General features: G+C 38.4%; 2 protein-coding genes and 1 long non-coding RNA gene across 10 annotated transcripts in view; 1 reads left to right on the forward strand and 2 right to left on the reverse strand.

Annotated features, from left to right (window-relative positions):
* LOC120426052 (uncharacterized) overlaps positions 1–25,207 on the forward strand; it is a 272,074-nt gene extending 246,867 nt beyond the window's left edge. For 3 of the 5 annotated variants that reach the window (XM_052708658.1, XM_052708659.1, XM_052708661.1), the window contains one exon: positions 23,766–25,207. In XM_052708658.1, coding sequence (XP_052564618.1) covers positions 23,766–23,884 — 119 coding nt within the window. In that variant the 3' untranslated portion in view covers positions 23,885–25,207. Of the gene's footprint in view, positions 1–3,677; positions 3,714–23,765 lie in introns of all 5 variants that reach the window. The other 2 variants (XM_052708656.1, XM_052708660.1) reach the window with 1 other exon arrangement.
* On the reverse strand, positions 9,688–10,979 carry LOC120426053 (uncharacterized). Of its 2 annotated transcripts, XM_052708662.1 has the most exons (3): positions 10,844–10,979; positions 10,483–10,777; positions 9,691–10,418 (listed from the first exon to the last, which is right to left on the reverse strand). In XM_052708662.1, the coding sequence occupies exons 2-3, from the start codon at positions 10,608–10,610 to the stop codon at positions 10,184–10,186; spliced, it is 363 nt and encodes a 120-aa protein (XP_052564622.1). In that variant the 5' UTR covers positions 10,611–10,777; positions 10,844–10,979; the 3' UTR covers positions 9,691–10,183. The 2 variants fall into 2 exon arrangements, with proteins under 2 accessions (XP_039446675.1, XP_052564622.1); XM_039590741.2 differs by having other exon boundaries at positions 9,688–10,777; positions 10,844–10,973.
* Positions 10,980–21,981, reverse strand: LOC120426055 (uncharacterized). Of its 3 annotated transcripts, XR_008212223.1 has the most exons (7): positions 21,677–21,981; positions 21,416–21,603; positions 20,584–21,361; positions 20,030–20,361; positions 19,127–19,967; positions 18,369–19,072; positions 10,980–12,372 (listed from the first exon to the last, which is right to left on the reverse strand). It is a non-coding gene; the product is annotated as an uncharacterized LOC120426055 (long non-coding RNA). The 3 variants fall into 3 exon arrangements; XR_005606637.2 differs by lacking the exon at positions 10,980–12,372 and having other exon boundaries at positions 18,297–19,072; positions 21,420–21,603; XR_005606636.2 differs by lacking the exon at positions 10,980–12,372 and having other exon boundaries at positions 18,297–19,072.
* Positions 25,208–25,801: the final 594 nt, after the last annotated feature.

Below are 25,801 nucleotides of genomic sequence, written 5' to 3' on the forward strand. Positions count from 1 at the left end.
GAACGGAGCGAGCAAAACTAGTAGATCACAGACAAAAGGAGCACAATTTAACCAACACCAATGACTGTGGTGTTGGGGCACAATCTGGAAGATGAGCAATAGTTGAGAGAGGGAGAGGGAGAAACAACAAGTTAAGAACAATGTGGCAGAGTTGATGAAAAAACTAATTGGCAGCAAAAGTAGTTTCACTTATTTTGAGCATTGTTGTTTTTAACTCAAAATAAATTATTAAATTCTTAAATAAAGAGTTCTTGACCATTCACTGCGAAATTAGAAAAAAAAACTTATATTCTTGAATTGTTTTCATTGTAAATATCTATTACAATATCTTGTCATGTGATAAAATAAACTTGGCATGAACTTAATATTTAGGCTAGCACACATTTTATTGAAGATGTTTTTGGCCCACAGCTTTGGTCGAAGTCGGTGAGGGATGTTTCATAAAGGAACTAAATTACAAATTTCAAACTTTTTTTGTATTTTTTTAAAGCAAAAAGTAACAAAAAATGCTTTAAAATAGTAACAGCATAGCATAGCACAGGAAAAAACTCTTTACTTCAAAACAAATATTTTAAATAAATTGATTCATTGGATAATTCTTTTCAGCTAATAATAAATTAACCCTTGAAAATATTTTGATAAGAAAAAAATAATGTTCTAAATTTGAAAAAAAAGATTAGGATGCATCCATTTTGTTAAAAAATTCCTGAAAAAAATATTTATTGTTAGGTTGTAACAATAATTTCAAGAGCGTTTGTATCTCGTTTCTTAGCAAAATGTTATAATCTATATGCATAAAAAATTTCGACAGTTTTGTTCGAACGCGAATCAATTCAACACGGAATGTCGGATCGAGGTGCTCTTTGTTGCGTTGGGTTCGTAAAAGTCCAAGGAAGGTCCTTACGCCAAAAAGTGACAACTTTGGCCACTCTGGAACCGATTCCAGAAAATCTGCAGATTGTATGGGAAAAGTTACGTAAAACCAAATTTTGATCACAGGAGGCTGAATAAGCAAAAAACTTAAAAAACGTCAACAAACGAAAAAATGGCAGAACGAAGTTTATCGGGTAAGGCTTGTGAATTATAAAAAATATTATCTATATTTTTTTATTTTTTTTAATCTAAAACCTCTTTTAAATCATAGTACCCATATTTCAAAAATAAAATGACGCTTATTTTTTTTTAATTATTAATTTTCGAAAATTTAAGACGCATTTCAACATAAACAATAATTCATTGTTTTACAACTATGAATTTAATAAATTCTAATTATTTAAAGAAGGATAGAAAAAAACATATAAATTCGATTATTAACTTTTTAGAATATATTGAAGATTTTGTTTGCTAAGTTTTTTTGTATCAAATCGGACTTTTTTAATCTGTTTATAAATTAATTTATTTGAGCACAGATAGAAAATATGAAAGCCTTAGAATTTTTAAATAATTAATTGACATAATAAAAATAAATAACATTGACAGTAAGTAATACAAATGATCTGATGTGTAAAGCATTTTTTGGTACTTTTTGTTCAAAAGTTTAAAATATTTGGCAAGAAATTATAAATTTAGATATCAGTTTTTTTAGTATTCTGTATTTTCCACCACTCACACAAACTCGGAAAATGCCCCGACCCCTCTTCGATTTTCGTGAAATTTTGCTTTAAAGGGTAATTTTGGTCCTTGATCGCGAATCCGAGGTCAATTTTCTGTGGCGTTGTAAAGTACGACCCCTTTTCTAAAATTTACTAAGACACGTTTTTCAGTGATTTGTAATTCAAAACCGTGAAGGGATAGACATTTGGAGTCAACGAGAATTTTAAGTAAAATTGGACTTTGGATTTTATGGCGTATTTTATGTTATTTTATTTTATGGTAAATTTAATCACGGACGAACGGACATGACACCAGGAACAAATTTTCTTCAAATTTCTGAAGCAAAATATCACTTGCGCCATCTACATTCGAGTTGTCGAAGAAGCATCGCGCGATTAACGCATGATTTCTCAAAATGTCTTAATTAATTAATATATTTAGCATTTGGATGGTGCTAGAAACAGTTTTTTGGCATTAAGTTTGTCTATATGAATTTATGTAATTTATCATGGATACTAAAATTGCCGAAAATTTTATAGAAATGGCATTTTTTAATATAAATTCATACGACTATTTCAAAAAATACTCATGAGTTAGCATCATCAGCTGGCTTTGTTTACGTTTCTCACCACGTGGCGCGAAGATTTTGACATAAGCGATCTCGCTTGCGCAGGTTTTCGTCAAGAAGAAGTAAAAGAAAACCTGCTTCACTTCTTGAAACCCCGTGTCATGTCCGTTCTTTCGTGATTTATTGATTTTTCAAATTTGCATTACCCCAAGAGGCATTTTTTCCATCTTGAAAAAAAAAAATAATTTTAAAATAACGTGTTTTTTGTAACTTTGCAGGGTAAAGTACAATGTAACAATGTTCTAAAAAGTTGTAGAGCAGACAAAAAACTAAAAAAAATTGTACCGACATAAGTGGTTTGCATGTATTCTTCAAGAGTTATTCGAATTTCACGAAAACGTTTCGAAAAAGTCATGATTTTGACCATTTTTTACCAGTTTGTCGCAGTTTTCATCCCTTAAACTCAACCGTATGCTTTTGAAAGTATTTTTGTCGGAAAGTTCATCAAATTTTGCATAAGAAACACCTTTTTGATGTTTTTGTTGCTCGTGCATTGCTAGAATGACAAGATTTTTTTTTTCTTAAAAAATATTTGTAATGATTTTATAATATTTTTGCAAACTCTTTATGTTCTAACATCATTTTTTTTGTCTGCTCTGGAACTTTGTAGAATATTTTTACACTCTATAAAGTAACTCTGTAAAGTTGTAAAAAACATGCAATTTAAAATGAAATTTGTTGTTCAAAATCAAAAGATACCTCTCTGTGTTATTGTAGATTCAAAAAATACATTAAATATCCCATAAAATAACATGTCTCTCGATGTTTAACAGTTGGGTAAACTTTTTTTATGAAAACTACATTTTTCAGTGTTTTGATCGAAAAAAAATAATTTAAATCTTAATGTAAATTAAACATTTTATGCATTAAAAAATCTTTTTTGTTTTTGTTGATCTTTTTCAAACAATTGGTCTTTTTACCCTACCACTATTTCCCTGGTATCGAATAATTCCAGGAATTACCAGCCATGGCAAGAGTAACTAAGCTCAGCTGACTGAAAAAAAGCTCGCCTTTCATTTGTTGGTTAGTTTCCCGTTTCTCCTTTTAGTTTCACGCGATGTTCCTGAGTTTTTTTCTTCCTTTTTTCATGTTTTCCTTTCTCTTCCAGAGTTTCCTCGCGCTAGGTTTTAATTTGCATTCAGTGTTTATTTACATTGTTTTTTACACCCGCGTTGCTATTCTAGCTTTATCTTAACCGACACTGGCGGCCCCGGGAAAAGGGCCCAGGCTTTGGAATTGCCTATCCGCATAAATCTGTGGCTTCTGGGCAGAAATTGTGCCACCGTCGCTCTTGTTGTGCCGCAGCAAAATGCAAACTAACCAAACAAAGCCAAAAAAATGCAATGCAAAAGTATGGAAATCTGTGCGGTTTTTCTTTCATTATTGGAGAGCGCGGGTATAAAAGCGAAAATTCCTCGTTTTCTTTGATTTTTTCTTTCTTTTTCCCTTCTTTTAGCCATATCGGATGCAGAAATTACGGAAAGCGACCGGGGTAAATGAGTTTTATCTTTTGGGTTCAACTTTTTGTGTTTTGTTGAGTCGATGTGTTTTTTTTTGCCGCTGTAACTCACAGTAATTGCTTAGTTTCCAGCCAATTAAATTCATACATACGAGAATGCATTCTATCGTGGCATTTTAAGCGGCCTGACAGTTCAGTGGCTCTGAATTCCATTTAACTTTAAATCAATTTAAAAAATAATTTTCGAGCACTTACTCACAAGTGTTTAACCAAATCATTGTAACATTTTACACATTAAAAAATCATTCAAAAAAAAATAGTTGACGAATGGCTAATAAAACCAACGCAATAATCATAGCAATGATTTGTTATTTTTTATTCTAACAAAATCACGATAAGATAAATGCTTAGTGTTCTGTTGTATAAATTCCGCAGTAACAGTTCAATAGGGCGTATCTGCGTTTGTAAACAAGCAGTCTATCCCTGTCTTACTTGACGTGAACTGTCACTTGAGCAAAAGGGATAGACTGCTTGTTTACAAACGCCGATACGCCCTATTGAAATGTTACTACGGAATTGCACAAAACGAATTGATAATGTTTTTTTTTCTAAGATCAATTAAATACCTTAACCTTGTGTCGCGCTTAATCTTTCTATTATCTTCAGAATCATTCATGTGGATGAGTTGCAAAGGAATGAAGCTTGAAATTTTGTCTTGTAAAAATCTAGTGAACTTGGAAACGTTTTACTACTGGATAATTATCTAGAAATCTCATTCCTTATGTCAAAAAAAGCCGTTTTGCATCATCAGATTTTCCATAATAAGTTCCAGACAATTTTGCGAGCTTAGCATACAAAATGTGCATCTGCATATTCGAAATCTATAGTTTGAAAAGGAATTCCTGAACCATTTGGAGTCTTCGGCAAAGTTGCAGGATATAGTAGAGACTTTTCAGAAAATTAGTTTCACGGAAAATAAATGTATTGTTTTTCTTTTATCAAAGTTGAATTCCCAAAACAAGTCTTTGTTTTTAGTTGTTGTCTTCTTATTCAAAAATTGTCAAACTTACAGACCCAATCATGCAACAATCCGATTGTAAAAATAAGCTAATTTGGTTGTAAATCGCTTAGAAGACAGTACTTTAGGGATGAATAAAAATTAATATCAATAGTTCCCATAGTTTCGAAAATACTAAAATATCTGTAACAAAAATCTTGGTGCAAAAGCTCTGGTTGATGTGCACCGTTAAGAAAACTATTAAAAGGCATCTTTTGCGCAAGATTTAAGAAAGGTGTAAAATATGGTAAAAGAGATTAAATTCTGAAAAAAATGATTTTTACTGAAAAAATCGCAAATATTGTTTCAAAAAATTTCAAAAATCACATTCAGATGAATAATTAAATAAGCAATCAAAAATGACTTCACATTTTTTTATACTAAGGGATTATAAGCTTCGCAAGTACAATTTATTGCGTTAATTTTTTTTTTCAAATTAATTTGTTTCGTTTAAAAATGTGTCTGAAATATTTCCTACATTTCTCTTTTTGATTTTGATACAGTTAACCTCACTGTAATCTGATAAGCCCCTATTCTACTTGGAAACTATCAATCCAATTTTCAATGTTCGTCATGATATAAAGCTACCAACTCTTACTGAGCAAAAAACCGTACACTTTGCTTTAGAGCGTCCAATTTCCCGGGATTACAAATTTCCCGGGAAACGGGAAATTTTCAGCCAATTTCCCGGGAAATCCCGGGAATTCCCGGGAAATTTTAAATTTATTGAAAATTGTTATCTTGGTTTTAATTAATATTATGCAACAAAATTGTATAGCAAATCAACATTAATGGTTTAAATAAGTGTGAAGATCAATTAACAGCTTGACTGCATGTAAAAAATCATTCAACTACAAGAAATGTAGTTTGGTATTTTTTGATGAGAAATTTTAAACTTGCCTCTGTTTATCAAAATGAGAAAAAAAACGTTACTTAATCCACCTTAAGGTGGTTGGTGCCTTCCTCGCATTCATGTTGTATTTCAGGTTGTATTGCGGATTTCAGAGATTTTGCAACAATCGTGCAAGTTGTAAAAAGCTCTCCAACAAAGTGCACACCTCAAACTACAGCAGAAAAAAACTATCTAAAATTCACACCCTAGTTTGAAACAGTTCTAAAGTAGTCGAAAGCAACAAAGCTCAGTCGAGACACGCACCACTCTAGGCGAGCGGGGGGAAGAAGGGATAGGATTTCAAGTGTGCACATATTTGGTGTGCAGTTATGATTTGCACAGGGGGAGAATTTGGTGCAAAGTGTGCAATACTTACAAATTAATTTAAGAGTTTTTTTTTTTAATTTTTTTTATTTTTTTTCATTTTTCAATTTTTTTATCAACTCTCCAAAATAAAGGAGAAAAGTCTCATGAGTTATATATTTCAGTAAAAAGTTCGTGTAAATATTTGTCGAGACAAAATGATGTATTCAGCAACATAATTAATACAAATTTTTTCCAGAAGAGACGCAGACACTGCTTAAGCAATGTGGCAACCGGGCGATACGCATGCAAGAGGGTGTGGCTGCCAATCCCCCGCGTGGTCTGACCAAAATCCCTACGCATGCTGCGCGACTCTCGCGCGTAAGCAAAAAGACCCGGCCTTTAAGGTTATGCAAAAATCACCCTTTTTTGTAGCTACAAAAAAACTTTTTCTTGGCATAACTTTAAAAGTACTTCACTAAACAGAATGAAATTTAATAGGGTCTTAGGGGACCCCAAAACGAACAGAATAAGGCGGATCCGGCCAAAATCGGTTCAGCCAGTTCTGAGATAATCGTGTGGAAAAAAATCATGTCTACACACATCCCCACAGACATTTGTTCAGAATTTGATTCTGAGTCGATAGGTATACGTGAAGGTATATCTAGGAGTCGTATTTAAGAAGTTCATTTTTCGAGTGATTTTATAGCCTTGCCTCAGTGAGGTGAGGAAGGCAAAAACATGCAGAAATTATGTTATTCATGACAAATACTGGTTTCAGCTCTTGTACAAATGGTAAAGCTTTTTAGTGTTGGTTTTACTCCAAACAACTCAATGTTTTCAAATATTTGAAGCAAGCTTTGAATATATTTTTGCATTTTTTGAGAACAAACAATAGAAAGTAATTTTTCAATGATTTTTTTGTGTTATTATGCAACATGATTATACAATAAATTAACATCATTCCACAAAAAGTCTTCTATTTTTTCACATTTAACCCTCTAACACCTGTAGTTGCACCAGTGCTCCATTATTCTTTAACTTCAAATTGTAATTTCTTTAGTACTAGCTATTAAACCAATTGAATTAATTCTATTTGCACAAATTCGATTTTCATTTCATTTGATCATGGTAAACAAAAACGTAAAAAAATCTCAATTTTAATTTGGAGGTAAGGAGTTAATATTGTTTTGATGAAATAACATCAATCTGTTAAAAGTTTACCTAATTGTAATAAATTAATACTCATTAAGCAAGATCTATTCCCAGTTGCTTCAAAAATTAATATTATCAGAAATAATTCTGATATCATAATTTCTGAAAATCTGATTATAATTATATACAAACCAAACAATACATTTAATTGAACAAAATAATGTTGAGTTTGTTCATTTATTATTTTTTCAGAGCATTTTCAAAAAATAGTTCCAAAAATTTAAGAAAATGTATACTTCCGTTTGAATTTCGGGAATTCCCGGGAAATTTATAAATTTCCCGGGAAACGGGAAATATTTTTTTTTTGGGAAATCCCGGGAATTTCCGGGAATTTTTTTCTCGGGACGGGAAATTGGACGCTCTACTTTGCTTATATGGCCCCATTGCATAACAAAAGCTGTCAAGGAATTATTTTGATAAATTTGCAAATTTGGACTAAATAGATAAATCAGAGTGGTATTTACAGCTTTCAAATTTAATTTTGATAGCAAAGTTTTTATGACACTTTTGAAAACATTCTGAAAAGAAACCGTGATTTTCTGAATAAATGTTTAATGATCTTCCATTTCTTGTTAAATGTTAAAGTTTACGGAATATCAAGTTTGCTTTTACGAATAATATCGCTTTGAATGTTTTCACGAAAAAAAGCAACAAAAAGAGTTTTCACGAAAAGATTTGTTGATTCAGATTTTCACAAGCTTTTGAAAGCTTTTGAATCTTTATAGGATAAATGTGTTTTGTAAGGAATTTGAAAAGATCAATAACTTGATAATTAACTAAGGCAAACTCGAAAAACAACCCAAATTGTCGTTTAAAAATCAAACTGATAGTTAAATAAAACTAGCCTTACATGCCAATGCAAAATGCATTAAAATTTAAAATAGTTGTTGTTGTCATTATTAATTTCCTTACAAATCCGTATCATACCAAAAATTCCGTACAAAATTCTGACCTGATCAGTGTTCGTTCGAAGTGAAGTTAAATCCGCGGAGAGGCTCGAAAATCAGTACGGTAAGGAAAAAATCCTTACAGTTGGTAGCCCTAATCATGAAACAATTTTTAAATTCAAAATTCGAAACATTAGAATCAAGAGTAACCGTTTGGATTGGCTCAATCACCTATTTTCGCTATTTTCGAATGTTAGTTTGGATTTATACATTTTGAAATTAATAATAGAATAGTGCAGAAAATTTAAAAATGTTTAGCATTGAATATCGAACTAATAGTTTCCGAGATATCGCGAGTTGAAAACTCATTCTAAATTTAAAATTTAAACTTCAGGAATAATTACCTAAAAACCAGAAGCCCGATCCCCAATGTCCAAAAGAAAAAAATATTGTAACATTTCTGAACTTTTCAAACATTCAATATTACACCCTTTTGAAATACTAGTCATGATTCAAAATTTTTGAAAATATTTTTTTCAAAAAGATCAGAAAATTTCACTAATGTTTTATACTTTAACATTGCAAATCGGACCATTAGTTGCTGAGATATCGAAATTAGAAAATGGTGGGTTGTTTGTGTGAGACTTAGAAAACATCAATTTTCTTGTTTTTAAACCTTTGCATGGCAATATCTCAGCACTAAGGGTCGTATCAACAAAGTCCAAAAAAGCAAAAAATAGATAATTTTCTCAGCTTTTCAAAAAAAAAATTTCCAAAGTGGGCAAACATGGGCACTATTTTTAAAAATCAATAACTGCGACTATTTTGTAAAAAGTTACATAAAAATAACTATAACTTGAAAACGGTGCACTTTATCAAAATTTCACTTGTGTACTTTTTGATTGCAAATTCAATTTTATATCGAAAAATGAAATTGACAAATTTTTGCGACCAATACTTCGATTTTTGGAAAAAAAAATTGTATTTATTCAAAAAATCATAACTCGGTCAAAGAATTTTTGCCCATTCTAAAAATTTCTGAAAAGTTGGCATTTGATGCCCTCTGAAACACATAAAAAAATAAAAAAAATAAAAATAGTGTTTTTTGCAAATCAAGTTTTAGTGACAAAAAGTGAATTTAAAAATCACCAAAATTTTGTTTACCGTGTATCATTTTTTTCAGTTTCCTACAACTTTGCTGAAGTCACCAAATCGATCAAAAAATTCCTTCAAAAGATACAGATTTTTGAATTTTCTCAGAGAATTGCTCATCTTTTCCAGTACAAGATTTTGCGTAATCCTAAACTTTAGCACAACAAATGCCTTTTTTAGTCCCCAAAAACATATCAAAATAATTGGAAAATTAGAAAAAATATGTATTTTCGGAATTCAACTTTTAGTGATAAAAAGACAAATAAAAAATATCGTGACTTACAATTTTGCCGAAGCCAAATCAAGCAGAAATTCCCTTTTTAAAGATACCAATTTTTTTAAATTCAGATTCCAATTTTATATCACCGTTAAATGACGTTGACGCACCAACAGCTGGTGTGGAGTCGAAGAAGGGTTCGGTGGAGTCTTTTTTTTTGGAGAGCTGGAGTCGGAATCGCTGAAACAGTCACTCGACTCAGCAGCCCAGATACCCAGTAAGAAATACGGGGCCGATCGGGTCTGATCGTAAGAGCGACGATCAGACCTACCGGGGCCGACGCGGGTCTGATTTTGAGACATGCATCAGACCCGAATCAAGGTATTTTGCACCCGAAACGTCAACCTGTCAAGGTTGTTCGAACATCGCAAGAGGCCTACGTGCGGGGGCGATGTAAGAGCGACGTAAAGGTGAAAAATCGGACGCGCATCAAGCTCTTTTTAAAGGTTCTTCTTCTTCTTTTTCCGTCATCTGTCATCAGGGGTTTGTTTTGATTGAAAGAATTTCTATTTTTTGATCCGATTATTTTGCGTGTTTGCACTTTATTAATCAAATTATATCGTTTATATTAAATTCTGCGTAGAATCAATCTTTTTTCACTTGTTTTGCTGCTTTTGATAGTCCGGAGCAAGGAAGAGCGGGAGCTGGTCCAATTTGGTGGAGCTTTTCCGTTCACTTTCAATCTTCCGGCGACTTATTGCCCGGGTTCGTTTTCACCGGTCACATCCAGTACGGTAGATTGCAGCGGTTCCACCTAGTTGCCCACAGGACGGCGACCGTCGCCGAGCCTGATCCATCCAGCGACGTTCCGAGGGAACTTGCAAAGCCATGATCCTCTATCGATCCTGTTCTGTGCATCGTCGTTCCGAGGGCACTTGCAGTTGGTGATTGTCCGGCGAATCTATTCTTAAGCCATAGCCGTCCCTGGTCCCTGGCAGTTCCGGATTGTATGACCCTATTTAATGAGGAAAAATAAACAATTAGTGATCCGAAGGAAGCAAATATTACAAATAAATCACCATATTTTGAACGAGAAAAGGCCAGGATCGTGGACCGGATTCGCTTGAACTTGACCTGGCGTATTTGTGCAGGTTCGTTCCAGGTCACTTGCAAGGCGGTGACCGTCCACCGAGCCTGATCCACACATCGACGTTTAAGGGAACATGCAGGGCCATCAAGGTCGAGCCTATTTCGTCCAGCATCGTTCCGAGGGCACGTGCAGGTTGGTGACCACCCGGCAAATCTGTTAATTTACTTGGGGGCTTCGAGGTCCATTTCCGTTCCGCACCGCGTGCCATTCCGGATTGCATGAACCTATTTAGAAAAGAAAAAAAAAACAATTAGTGAACCAAATCATGCAAATGTTCCAAATAAATTTACGAAATTTGAGAACCAACAGGCCACCCGCCGTTTCGAGGACAGCGTTGTTCCGAAGACACTTTCAGGGCCATGACCGAGCTAATTCCGTGCAGCGTTGCTCTCGTCGTCGGCATGGCCGTTCGAGTGGCATTTCCGGAGCAGCTGGAGCAATGTTCCAGGAACGTCTTGGGGGAATCTTGAGGAAAAAAACTTCTAGGAACACGGTTCCGGAGATTCTTCGTTAATCTTGTGGCTGGATGTCGGACTTTTGGTATGCTACGGTACATAAACTGTTGGGGTCGTTGAAAACACGACCTGTTCAAACGGCAGCTTTCGGTACTAGTACTGTACTGGGAAACCTCCGGGAGCTCGGAGGTGATTGTAGGTCTTGCGCTTCTAAAACCGAACCGCCAGTTGGATTCGTTGTTCGTTAGCTCAATAGACTGCACCTGAACGGTCCGCAGACACACTACCGCTGTCGTTCTTGCCAGCATCCGATCCGGAAGTGTACTTTTTTTCGTCATCTCGTCCAACGAGATTGCGTGACTAGCTCGCTTCCTCCGCAGCTACTACCAAATCTTCCCAAGGCCTTGTCCGGAGTTTCCTTGATCCGCTCTAGGATCTAACGATTCCAAAATTCAACGCGAATCTGGTTGCTGCTGGAACTGCTGCATGTGGTTTGCCTCGGTCAACGGAGCGGCTGCCTTCGACAGTCGACGATCCTCCTTTTCCGCATCACTAACCGATGATAATCTGCTTCGATTGGACTGCGGCGCTGTACGGCCACCGTTGCCGCTTATCTTGCAGGATGACTCCGGGCACCGCTGCTGAAGCGATCGTCCTCCTTGGAGAAAATGCGACGCTTCATAATCTCCCGTGGGACCTTGTACCGCGGTCACGATCGCCACGATCGATTCCCCGGCACTGTTGCTGCGCAGGTGGGCCATGGTGTGCTATCAGTTTGATACCAGCGCACTTGCAGGGTCATGAACGTCAATCCAGGCTGTTTCGCCCAGCATTGTTTCGAGGTAACTTACAAGCTTCCGGCGACTTATTGCTTCACCGACCCGACCGGGTACCTTTTCAACAGTCACATCCAGTACGATCTGTTGCAGAGGTTCCATCTGTTGCCCAAAGGAAGGCCAGTGTCTGACCAGCGTAGACCTTTAGTAGAAAGGCATGCTCGGGGCGTGCTTGCCGAAGAATGCGACAAGCTCGTTGCGCAATTTGCCAATTGCGGCGCTATGTAAATTAATTACATTTGTTAATGTTTTTATTTACCAAGTGTTGACTCACCACTGTAGACTGGTTCCTACGCTTCGCCGGGACGAGACGGAACGCGAGTTGCGTTTCGGGGGTTGTCCGTGTTTTTTAAAGTTCCTGCTGGCTCGTATTGGGCGCTGCCTCCCGCTCATGCGCCGGTTCACGGCCTGCGTATCCGGCAAGCCAAGAGGCCGCGGCGTTCGGCAATTTCACCGGAACCACTCAATGTTAATTCTCTTCTTCGTCATCTTCCGACCGATTTCCCCGCAAATCAGACCAGCCAGTACCTACACAGAAAAAAAAATGTGAATTTACCCTACACTTAAACCATGTTTCTCACGTAAACATGCTCAATGTAAATTTGAAATTCAATGTAAAGCGTTGTATTGCATTTAAACAGCCTTGTTGTAATGTGAGATTCAATGTAATGAATGAATCTATTGTAAACACATTTTTGTGGTTGGCAAATCCTTCTGTAATTCTGTAATTCTGTAATTTCGGAATACATTCGTCCGGCTTCAGCTGAAGATTCATGCTGTCCCATGTTGCATGTTCGAGTGTAGACCTACGGAAAACCTTGCCGCGAGGAGAGGTGAGTGAGAAGTACACGAACCACCTACGACATAATTCCTCGGGCGGCCCAGGTCAACTCGAAGTTACCCCAGGCACCCCCAGTGCAGGACACATTGGGGGTAGAAAGCGTATAGATATTTCAGTGAATACAATAATTATGACAATATAGTTTCATATAATCCCTATTCCTTGATCTTACCTTTTGACACTATCAAACCTAGCAATATTACTATTGCATCTTACCATTCCCTTTTGATAGTGTCAACTTCAAACCTTCATCCATTGTGCAATTAACACATAATTTCCGCTATATTCTTCATGCGGAATCGTCGTCTACTTTCTTCGCCTTATTATCACTGAACCACGGCGCGATATTGTTCTCACATTTTTGAGCTTCAACGACCGATTGTTATTCACGCACTTATAAAAATACTTGTTCTGTTTCGCGGCTTTGTGAAAAATACACGTGTGTTGGCTTATACAATGACTTTTTTGGTCATCGTATGCTCGCAAGGTACATGAAAGAGAAAAAGAGAAAAAATGGGATAAGTACAATGTAAAATAAAATCGAACATTGAATAACAGACTAACATATAAAGAAAGAATAAAGAAACCTTATTTTGCAACTAGACAGAACTACCAACTTGTAACGAGAAGTTTACAAGATAACAACTGAAGTTGTGAAATATGGGACAGGACAAACAAACTAGAATAGTTAATATATATAATAAAACAGATTGAACGTACCTTTAATCATATTAATAACAGTTATGCCCAAATTTCTTACCATTTTTTTTTTCAACTGTTACATTTCTACAATAATGTATTGCGATTCCAAGTTTGAAGAATAGAGTAGTTAAAGTTTATGAGGTAAGGGACAAGTTATAGCAATAGCAAAATAAATAGATGGATAGATTTTACTAAATTTTATCTTAAAATAATAGGAAAAATCTAGCCTGATTTGAAAATAGCCAATGCACCAATTGCAAACATACAGCATTTCACGCTCACACCGTATGGAGTAAGTGTGATAAACTATATGTCGACATTCGGCGCATCACTTTTTTCAAAATACAGGAAATGATAGAAGGAAGGCTCCATTATGTAGAGCGGAAGGCTTCTGCAACACTTAGAACTCAGAACAGGCATCCTCTGAAATAAGAGAGAAAGACAAATATTAAAATTGTGGTATTATCACTAAATCCTATCATCCTTTCACCCCCCAAGACATGGTCTATCCTTCGTGCCTTCGTGATTTTTGTGGTTGGCAAATCCTTAATTTGAAATTATAAAAAACATGTAAAATCATTTCTCATGTAAAATTTTCAAAATGTAAACGAAATAAGCATTTAAATTGTAAGTTTGTTTTTGACAGCCAAAACGAAAGACAAAAACAAATTGATTCATTGTCGTGTTTGAGTCGTAGTAAAGTGGAAGTGTTTTGAAATACCGGTCCCATACAATGTTCGATTATTATTAAACTGTGCGGTCGATTGTCAGAGAAGCATCGATTAGGTCAAAACAAAACAATCAATAATTCTAGCAAAACGATGTTTTTGGGCCAATGTCGAAGTGTAAACAAATTTCCTGCTCGTTCCAAATGTTAACATCAACAGATGTGAGCAGGATAGTTTCTTTGTTTACACTTCGATATTGGCCTAATTACATTGTTTTGATTGTAATTTGTTCACTGGCAAGCAATTCGTAGTAATGATTTAAATTGTTTGTTTTGATTGAATGTTGTATCCCTTGTCAGCACTTTACCAAACATCTGGATGCTTTTGGAACTCTGCTTCAGAAGGTAGGTTCCACAAGTTAAACTCACCTTTCAATTCTATAAAAGGTTCCGGATGTTGGAGCACACTTGCCTGCGGCCTGGCGTTCCGGAACATTCTGCAGATTCTAGACGGGAACAGCGTCGTTCTTCGTGTGATCTGATTCGTCTTGAAGTAAAGCCAGTGTCCAGTGATTCTCCGTAGTTTGCAACAAAATAGAGTACCGCCGTAACAAACATAAAATTCTGGTCGTCATCCCTCCTTGAATCAATATAAGTATCCTTTTTAAGGTAAATTTGTTGAAAAATCAGCTAGTAAATGTTTTGAACAAATTTACTTACCATTTATTTTAACTTTACCAGCAAAAATAGCGAACTCTTGATACTTGAATTGAACAAATTGATAGATAAAGTTGGGGTAATTAAGGGAAAAAAACTTGTTTTGAATAATTTTTATATCTGTTTGACACTTGTGAAACACGGATCAAAGCAACATAAATAAACAAATCAAATTTGTCGGAGATCCATAGCACGCAAAATTTGGCATGCACAAAAAAAATAATCAAACAATGAACTCCGACAAAAAGAGCATAACGTTGTACTCAAATTAGAGTATGCTTTCTAGATGATTTATAATTTCAAAAATTAACAATGGAATGTTTGTTTCATTTGAAAAATGTTTGTTTAACTAAGTAGTAACTACTTTAAATATTTTTTTTGTAAATTTTAGTCTCGAGTTAAGTAAATAAATAGTTCCAAATTAGATTAAAAATTATTCAATATTGATTTGTTTATAAGGATACAAAATTTTGTTGTCACCAAAACCAATTTGTTAGAAAAATTAAAAAAAAAAATCAATTAAAAAAAACTTTTTATACTGAGAATGTTTTTTCGATTCAAACTCATTAAGAAAAACGTGACACTTGGATAGTGCTGTTTATCAATATTTTTCTAGTTCAAGGTGACTAACTATTAAAATTTTCGAAATTATTTCAAAACTATTTCTTATGTTACTTTGGGAAATCGGGTACTAAAGCCCTATGTCAATTTTTATGTACAGCGGTAAAAAACACGATTATAAACCATTTCTGATCACTTTTTTTCATTTTAATGCACAAATTTTTTTTGACAAGACAACATTTTTTCGATGGATCAACTATGGTCCCCTTGGAACGAGCTGTCAAGTAGGAACTTTTCTGTCAAGAAGGACCGCGAGGATAATTTTTCAAAATTGATTTAAAAATCCATTTTAAACTCTTTGTGGTCGTACAAAGGGGTCATTGTACTCAGAAAAATAAGTTTTATCGCTGTAAACAATAATTTTAGCAATCTAAGCTTCATTTTAGGACCCAATTCTCTGCCAAGGTCGGTATGTTTTCATACAATTCGATTTGTATCGAATTCGTATTTTTCATTTTACAGAAAAAAAAAACAAATCAACCTGACAAGGTTACCCTGGCTATCAACGTCACCCCGTTTTACGGGTCACCTAAAAAAATCTGATTACTTTTTGTTTCTTTTTTTTTTCAAAACGGCAATGCAAATTTTATATCAATTTTTGTCTCTTCCTCTTCGTAATTCTCTTAAACCCTTAATTTTTTTTTCAAATAACAAAAATATGAAGCATTCTTAGGTCCACAGGCTATCTATCGCATTTTTAAGGCAATCCATAAACCACGTGGACGCTCAAAAAAAATAGAAATTACAAGCCTAGGTTTCAACATTTGTATGAAAAAGGGGTTTAAAATGCATTTAGACCGCGTCTAGTTGCTTTCCAATATTTAGTTTTCAAAATATCGAAGTATTGACAAAAATTTGTTTTTCGCAAAAAAAAAAAACTTTTCGTGGGACTTTACATTGGGCGACATAAACTTTGAAAAATATTTGCAACGGCCTTAGCAGAAATACAAATTTTACTTTCAGGACCAAACTATTCCAATGCTAATGGAGTACCCGACGCGATTGGTAGTGAGCAATGTATTTCTTATGGAGCGAACTGTCAAACTACCACTCGAATCGGGTATTCCATTGCTACATTCTTTTAAATACACCTAAGAATACTTGTGAAGCACAACTAACTAGCAAAGAAGTTAAAAATCCCCCTACCCAATTTTGGTTAGACTTAACTCCGACAATCCCCACTAAATGGAAACCAGTCTATTACCTTTTGAAAACTTTAGCTGCCAAGGTTTTTTGGCAAAAGTAAATAAACAAAAACAGTCGAGTGAAATTGAAATGCTGCTTTGTTTCAAGAAAAAAAGCTATGGCTTTGAGTACGGAAAGTGAAAATCCTTAAAAACTTCCGATGTGAGCTGCAAAAAACTGTTTCGACACCATCTGGTGGTCTTCAATCCAATGACTGTAAGTTGTGGTTTGTTTTGTTTTGCTGCCGAGTACAACCGCGTAGTTTTGGATTTTAATTTCAAGGTGCCTGCCCGCTATGTCCACCTGGAACAGCTTTACCTGAATCGTCTACAAACGTCCGCTTCCTGCACCAATCGCAACAATTTATCCGAGCGAGCTCCATGGCCACGGACCTAGAGAGCATCTTTGAGAAGGTTCCATCGGACAAGAGTGAGGTTAAGCGGCGGTTCTAGCAGTAGTTGGAGGTCACTAGCTGGGACGGAAGGGATCAATTTTTACGGCAAGCAGTAGGGATAGTGGTGAGTAAAATGGTATGTTTTATAGTTGGTCGTTACAAGTTGCGTATTAGTTGATTGCTAATTTTCTTCATTTTAGATCTTTTGGAACGTGTCCCGTCGATATGCCAACGCTCGAACGAGGTATGACCCAACAGCAACAAAAGTCTGGGGAGTGCCGCTGGATTTGGAGGGTACGCTGGACCAGACGCCAGCTGCTGGAAGGTGTTGGCATGCTGATGCAAGGCGGTGCTTTTCTCAGAGAACGTTAAACGCTCCAGATGATCGGTGGTGACAACAAGGCGAGCCAAATGATCCTGGTGCTGAACGTCGTCCGTCTATGTCCCAGGATGAGCGATTGGTTAAGCGGACCAGGAAGGTGGAGTTTGCTGGTGGTGAAGGCAGCGAGCAGATTCACATTTTGCCAACGGACAGCATCATCATATCGGAGACTCCCAAGAACAGTGACTCCACGTCGGTTGATGACAGCAGTTAACGAATTTGGAAGTAAGTTTTTAGCCTTTTTATACAAGGTTGCTAAAATATGGATATTTTGACTTTATTTTATTATTTGTGTCGGTTCTCGCTTTTGCAATTTTCCTACTAAAGGGGCAACTAATAAACCAAATTTTAAATGTATAACAATAGCTGTCCTCACCTGCTGCCATTTAGCACATTCCGCCCTTTGCAAATATTGCTCCAGAGATTGTCTAACTTAAGCAATTCAGGGTTACTTCTTATAATCATCGATGTATCAAGACTAAGCTCGTATTGTAGGATGAATCAAATCATGTTCAAATATGACATTTCTCCGTTGAATCTTAATTTTGATGTTTATTTTAAACCTTTTGCCTATTTTGAATGATTTTATTTTTAAATTCATCTTGATCAGTTTAAAATTTTCAACCGTGTTAGTGTTCAAATTTCAAAACTGAGCAAAAAGAAAAATAAAAATATATCATTCGAAGCAACGGCCTAAAAAGCGATTTAAATTTACATCAAATTTAAGATTCAACGGAGTAAAAAAATTTTTGGCTCCTGTAAAATTACATCGATTTCATCGGAAAATTACATGTTTTGGTAGCGACATTTGGGCGGCACATTTACGTCGGATGGCATTTAAATTTACAATGAATTTGAAGTAAATTAGCATCATTAATGACGTGCACTTTTGGTACATCATAAATGATGTAAATTTACCCGATTTTTTTTTTCTGTGTAGTTGGAAGCAGAATGTTGAAAAGGACTGGAGTCAATGCGACCATGTCACTGGGTGTAGATGAACCGCGGATCGTACCGCTCTTGCCGTCACCCTGCTGCTGCTGGGCCGGTGCACGCTAGCCTACGCTTCTGGAAGCTCGGCGGTAGAATAGTTTAGAAGTTCTTAGACAACGGCGGATTGTCCCAGGCGCCGTCACGATCACCACCGTACCGATCGTGACTTCCGTATTCATACCGTTGATATCTAATGTCTCTCAGATCGCCACCCCGATCGCATTGCTCGAATCGCTGCGGTTCTTTCCCTCGCTCGATTCGCTGTAAGTTGCAGCCGATGGCTGCTGATCCAGAAAATCGTCATTGACCGGTGAAGACCCTAATTTCTTCCTTCTTACTTTTCAGCTCTTGCTACAGCTCCTGAAGCTTCCTGGTTACGTTCCCTCTCCCTTCGCTGGCCCTCTTCACGACGCAACTTGAGACGTGACTTGGCCTCGGCGTCCAGTCCTCCAAAGCCGACATTGCCATGTTATTGCAAGGGCAGCGGTGGTTGACGGACAGGCGATTCACGCGCGCGTTGCAGCTGCTGCTTGCTAACCTGCTTCACCGGCACCTCCTTCGGCGGGTTCGGTTCCGACTCATTGTCCGAAAACTGTAGCGTTTGGTTGTAATCGAACTCGTTGTCCATTGGCAATCACCTCGATGTGCTGCAGCTTCTCGTCGGTCCTCGTAACCGGATTAGCTACAACGGAACATACTGCCTGTTGCGAATTCACAACCGACTACCTGGAAGAGGGGAAATTATTTAAGATTGGAAGAATAAAATAATGATTGTTTTACCTTCAGCACTGATTCCGCTGCTAATTGACCACCTATCAGGTGATTCAGCTACGAGGCCAAAGTTTTGATCTCAGACAAAATGATACAGTAGCCGAAGTTTGTGTCTTGGAAAGCGAAGGTATTATGCTAAGGTGGTAGCTTTGTAGCGTACAACACCCGGCCACTGCGTACAATCGTCGGACTCGGAACCACCCAGCTGGGATGCTTTGGGGGACCCTGCCCCGCGTTGTCGGTTCAGTAGAAGTGCCTTTTGTCTCTAGAATCGGGTAAAGCGCGTTTCGACAACGGAAGTTTCAGATTTTTTTCCCCTAATCGAGCCAGTCGTCGTCGGCGAACTTCTCGTAACCGGCGTGTTCGTTATGGAACGATTGCGCGTTTCCCATTTGGACAGATCGACTTCCGGCACGCCTGCGGTCGATGCATATGAATGTTGTATTCGTCATGTTCGGCTACCCACACTCACGTTAAGCCGGGATTTAGTCTTCGTGCTGACCGCAGCCACGGAACCTTCTTCCGCTTCTCGGTTACGGCGGTTCATGTGCCGGGTGGCGGCTGAAATCATCTGAGCGCAACTTCGCCGTAACCGACCAGCAGGTCAGCTTCCATTTTGTCCTCGGTTAACGTTACGACACTGCTCCGTGCAGCGGTGGATCAAGGACATTTGCAGGGCCATGGCAGTCGTGGGTGTCAATTCCGGATAGAGGCCGGGGAAGAAGTTCTAAGAACGTGGGCCGGTTCCGATTTGCCAATCTAGGCGTGTTAGTGCGGAACTTCAAGCGAGTAACGTCATTCCTAGAGCACTGGCAGTAACGTGGCCATCCCGTGTGACAGTTCCATCACCCTATTTGATAAGAAAAAAAAACTATTTTACACTAAAACTAGCAAATCTCACAAGTAACTTACCAACATCTTTCGTTTTGAACGAGAAATTGCCGCCCTTTGGGGCAAGATTTTTTTTTTTGCAACGTGGACCATTTGCGGAGATTTGACGAGCTCCGTTAATCTCGTGGCTGAAAACACGCGCTGGTCAAACTGCAGCTTCAGGAGTTTTCCGGAAGGTAACACAACGTGGGGGATTTCGGGTCCTGCTATTGCCCGGGGAAACGGCTGGTTCTGTCTGGGCGATACGCGGCGTTCAGAGAACCTTCGCGGAATCGCCGTTGATCGAGAATCGCGCGTTTGATGATGGACTACTTCGCAGGGCACTTTGTTTCAAAGTCTTTCGTGTGTTCAGACTGGAAAAGGAGTAATGAAAATTGGAATTTTACTCTCAAGTCAAATTGTTAAGATTGGAACATGATTATCCGTCGAACGCAGACGCAGAACTTTGTACCTTTCATCGACCTTTGAATAAAGCAACCCCTGAAGATTTTCGGACTGACAGATCAGATAAAATCGAAATTACACAAAGTTCTGCGTCTGCGTTCGACGGACAATCATTTCCTAAATCAACTCACCAGAAAACAGTAAATGGTTGCGAAAAGACTTTTGTTGTTGAAGCGTTGTCATTCCGTCGTCCAGCTCAAGTCATCGTTCGACCAAATCCGTCATGCAACACCGACGCCACGCCATTCCGATTGTGTCCGGAGATTGATCACCATCGTCCCTGCTGGCCACTCCGGCATCGGGGAAATCCCGGCTGGTGCCAATGCTGCCGATGTTGTACCAGATCCTACCGGCCACCTTCTTAGAAACCACCACCGGCGTCTTAAGCTTCCTAACAACTTGTATCGTGTTCCGTAACAAAACCAAAGCGCCTGCATGGCCTCCGAACCTCACTCTCGTCTCGATTCAGCCGGCTCTTGTCACCGACCCCGGCCTTGGCCATTTTCACGCGCACGTCCTGCAGATTGTTGACCAGCAAACTTCTCCGCGCTCTTGATCGTTGTCAGTTTGTCGATGGGTAACGCTTTTCTGCAACTTTTGCGCGCTTCCGGACACCGACTTGCGTGTTGGCCTAGCCGTAGTGCTTATCGCGGCCCGGAACTATCACCCGAAGATACACTGTTACGGTAGGTTTTGCGCCTGATGGAGGGCGGTGTCTTATTTGGCGTTTCGGAAGAATACTTCGAAGTATGACGCCGCGGAGTTCAGGGAGCCTCGCCGGAAGCACTCGTGTGGACAGATTCCACGTTCCCCTTCTGTTGAACTGACCGCCCGAAGGAACACGTCGCCCTACTTTGGAACCGACTGCCGTTTTTATTGTTTCTGGAGTCGACTACCGAATGTTTTTGCCTAAAAGAAAGGCAGGTTAGTCGGGTTTGGAGATCCAAAGAATATTTGTTGTACCTACGCTCCTTCAGCACCGGTTCCGCTACCACCGAATGCCAGATTGGTCGTTTTCGTCCCCAGCACAACATACCACTTGGTCACCGTTGGCAACTTGGCACAGCCGCTGTTTGTTGACTGGTTCTGGTTCTGAAAGGGGACGTTACGTTGCCCAAGTCGGCGTCCTCTACGTCAGAATCGGTGTCCAGCTTGGAGAGGAAAAGGGTATGTGAACAACTTTGCCGGAATTCATGTTGACGACCGCATCCGTAATTTACTTACCCATTAGCTCAAGCCGCTGCCGTTGCACTGCACCAGGAACCGGAAACCCCAGAATTGCATCGGAAAAATGTCGTGGCCTAACTTTTTTTTCACAGCCAAACACGCAAATGACGTGAGAAGTTTTGAGTTTGACAGAAGTGCCGAAAATTCGCAAACATGAAAGAACGAGATAGCATGCTTAGCGAAACTTCGATGAAAATACAAAGCATGCTTTCTCTTTCGCTCTAACGCGTAGCATACAGTTCATCGAAATTTTCGAAAAACATCGTTGCCTTACAAAACATCGTGGGTCTACGGACTTTCAATCTGGGTATGAACATAGAATAGAGATAGGTAGAATTGCCACCAAGCTTCCCATGCGCCAGTGCCAACGCACACCGCGGGTTTGGTTTTCTAGCTTCGGTACGTGCCTGAACCCATTTTTGTATTGGTATCTTGGTACATCGTACCAGCGCACCACGACACTCTCGGCTCGCCCCATCGGTTTTGTGTCTGGCACTCACCCATGGCATGAACACAGCGTGCCGTGGTACGTGTCGTGGTATTGAACCCGTTTTGTACCGCCAGCGCGTACCACGGCACGTACCTCGGCTCGTGACGAGTGAAGCACCTTGGCTCATATACCGGGTTCATGCCATGGGTGAGTGCCAGACACAAAACCGACGCGGCAAACCGAGAGTGTCGTGGTGCGCTGGTACGATGAACCAAAATACCCTCGGTTCGTGTGAGTCGGGTACGGGTGTAAACCGAACAAAGCAGGCGCAAAGCAAACCCGAGGTACAGTTGAACCGCGTGTACCGCACGGTGCAGGGAAGCTTGATTGCCACTCATTTACCGACCGGGGGACAAAACTGTGCTGCCTAACTGATGCCAGCGGCGAAACGGGGAACTACAACACCCTGCGCATAATACCGTCAAAAATGTGGAGAACTGGTTGGCACATATATATTATTCATTAAAAATTTAAAATGATTAAAAAACATGGAAAACAAATCAAAACAATTATGAAAATTCAAGATAAATGCATCCATTAACTAGGATATTTCTTTTAAAAGAAGATTAAATTATTTGTATTTCGCATCAGCATCCTTTTTTTCAAAATTTCAAGAATATGCCAAATAAGTTGACATCCGTTTTCACTTCTCCAAAACATCTGTTTTGTCATATTGACATTTCGCTGTTGCTGTCAAACCAAGTGAAGAATCGGAGGAGGAAAAGGCTATTTTGCCGTTACGGAGGAAAAGTGATTGTGGTGTTCCAGCTTGAAGATTCCGAGGAAGAAACCCGGCCACGCCGTGTGAGGCACAGTGCTTCCGGCGGCGCTCGTTGGATTTTGCAGTTTCGGAGTGAAGAAAAGTGGTCGTGGAGCGCTGGTGGAGGTTCTGAGGAAAAAACCACTTTGTTCAACTCACTCGCTTCTCGTCGACCAACCTGACCAGCAAGGCCACCGCACTCCAATTTTAACCGCAATTTGTGCCCAATCCTGACGTTCAACCGCCTCCACTGGTCTCGTCTTTTCATCCAGCTTCCAAGCACCATTTCACATTTTTGATCGCCAACTGAATGTCAAAAAGCCTTTTTTTTCAATCTGTCACTGTCAAACAAAACGCACCCTCCAGAATGCACAGGGCAGTTCCATCAAAAAGCCCACCCAGTAAAGACGTTCTAGCAGGATTCTTACAGAGTTCTCACAGAGCTGCATATTCTTACAGCATTCTAGCAGAAATGTTCTACCGTTCTAGCAGGATTCTGACAGAAGCAGTTCTGCTAGAAAATTTCGTGACTGGGCAGTGCGCATTTCGACTGAAGTTCCCCGTTTCGAGCAGTGGTGGCGCTGTCGGCAGTGTCGCTTGGCGTTTACAAGGGGGAATCGGCAAGTGGCAATTCTACCTATCTCTATTCTATGGTATGAACAAAGAGAAAAAATCTAATCGCTTACCTAGTCGATGTTTTTTCTGTGGATATAAAAAAATGTATAACACATCCAAACAATCAATAACTTATCATACTTAACAATAATCATTTCACAACAACTATTAACAATTCAACTAACAATCTCATCTCTTCTACTTCCCCAACCCACCCACAGAACTAAACGGCACCGACGGTAGCAGTGCGACGGCCCTGCCGGACCAGCTTCCGGCCGCGTCCCGCCTAATGGCTACGCTGCTGACGGTGCTGCTCATCTTCACGTCGACGCTCTTGTAGACGAACTTCAAGCAGTACACCACCGAGGGCACACTTCGCGACTTTACCCCGCAGTAGCAGGTAAACTTGCACGCAACGTTGCAAGCAATGCTGCGCGCAACTTGCACGACAGAACAATAGAAAGAGCGCGAGTGGAGTAAGTCGTGCTTTGAGCAGCTGGGGAGGAAGGAAAATTACGTGGAATGTGCTGTAAAATCAAGAATGTGGAGGAAAAATGGTGTGATGCTGCTCTTCAAAGAAGAAAGGAAGACCGGAGTGCTTGTGTGAGTCGATCATTATCCTATTGAATCCAATTACGTACTAACTAAGCGCTGTCTCCCCTGTAGTCGTACATAAGTGTTGAATTGTGCTAGTTTTTATCGATTATCGTCTAGTGTTTACGTTTAACGAAGCCATTGTTTTTAACAAAGAAAAAAAACGTCTTAAGGATTTCACACTTTATTTTCAAACCCTCGATACCAAAGCTAAGCATAACCTAAACATAAAAACTAAAAAAAAAATATCCTCTCGATACCAAAAAACCACGAACCTACGCTGAACAACCGCAACCAAAAATGGGTACCGAAACGCTAATAGTCATTTCTGAATAAGTAGTTGAATGTTTTTTATATAGATTTTTTATATTTGTACAAAAACGGAACTCATCTCATCAAACTATCTACCACCATCACCACCAAAAAAAAAATCCCCAGCAGAGGAGGTCTGTTTTTTCGGTGTAAACTTATGATGCAAAAACAAAATCTCGAATTCGGACACGTTGGAGCAAAAAAACTAACAAAGAAATTTACAGTGAATGCTAAAAAAAACAAGTGAAAACAACAAGCAGAAAAAAGATGAAGAAATCCAATTATTGAAGTATTTTACAACTCGAAGCAGAAAAACGGAAAGAGCGTTGAAGGATGAGGAAAAAAATATGATGCCTTATGAAATATATATTAAAAAACACACACAACCACACACACACTTTTTTAAGTCGTCATTCGAATCAGCATTGATTGAAATCAGCAGCGGCAGTGGCGCCAGCATGAGATGACCGGAAAGTACTACTAATATTATATATACATGTAAATGTAAGCGAACGCGGTGATAGTTTTCAAAAAATTATCCCCGCCCAGCCCAGTGTTCTAAAATGAAAGCGCGAGAAAATTCACGAAAAGAAAAAAGTCGTGGAAAGTCAGCACAGAGGAAGTCACTACTGAAAAATAGGGTGGAGAACAAAAACATATGCAACTATATATAGTCATAAATTTATATATTTAAAAGAGGGAGGAAGAAAAAAAGAACACTAGAATAAGCTAAAGTAAATCGAGACAAAAAATAAAAGAGAAGAAAAACCAATTAGCGAATCGCCTGTTCAATCGGATAACATATTTGCAGCCAGTTCTATAGACATGTGAAGCAACAACAAAAAAAAAGTTAAGAAGAAAGCAAAAACACTAAACTTATTTTTCGGTTTTTGTAAAGAATTGTCAGAAATAAATCGGAGCGATACTCGAAATATACCAAACAGTGTAGTTGTTAATGCTGAATTATATCACAAATGCATTAGCTTGATTTTGATAAGGTAAGTAACAATGAAAAGTTCAGAATTTTTGACAACTTTGTCTAAATGACAAATTTAATGGCCATTATAGAACACCTTATTTTCCAAACTCGCATTTTTCTAAAAATAGAATTGTTTGGAAAAATCCAGCAATGCCTGAAAACTAAATACTTCAAACGACAAACTTCAAATGACAAACTTCAAACTACAAACGTGAAACTTCAAAATTCAAAATTCTAAACACAAACTTCAAACTTCAAACTTTAAACTTTAAACTTTAAACTTTAAACTTTAAACTTTAAACTTTAAACTTTAAACTTTAAACTTTAAACTTTAAACTTTAAACTTTAAACTTTAAACTTTAAACTTTAAAC

The sequence above is a fragment of the Culex pipiens genome, chromosome 2 (assembly GCF_016801865.2).
Source record: "Culex pipiens pallens isolate TS chromosome 2, TS_CPP_V2, whole genome shotgun sequence".
Lineage (NCBI taxonomy): Eukaryota > Metazoa > Arthropoda > Insecta > Diptera > Culicidae > Culex > Culex pipiens.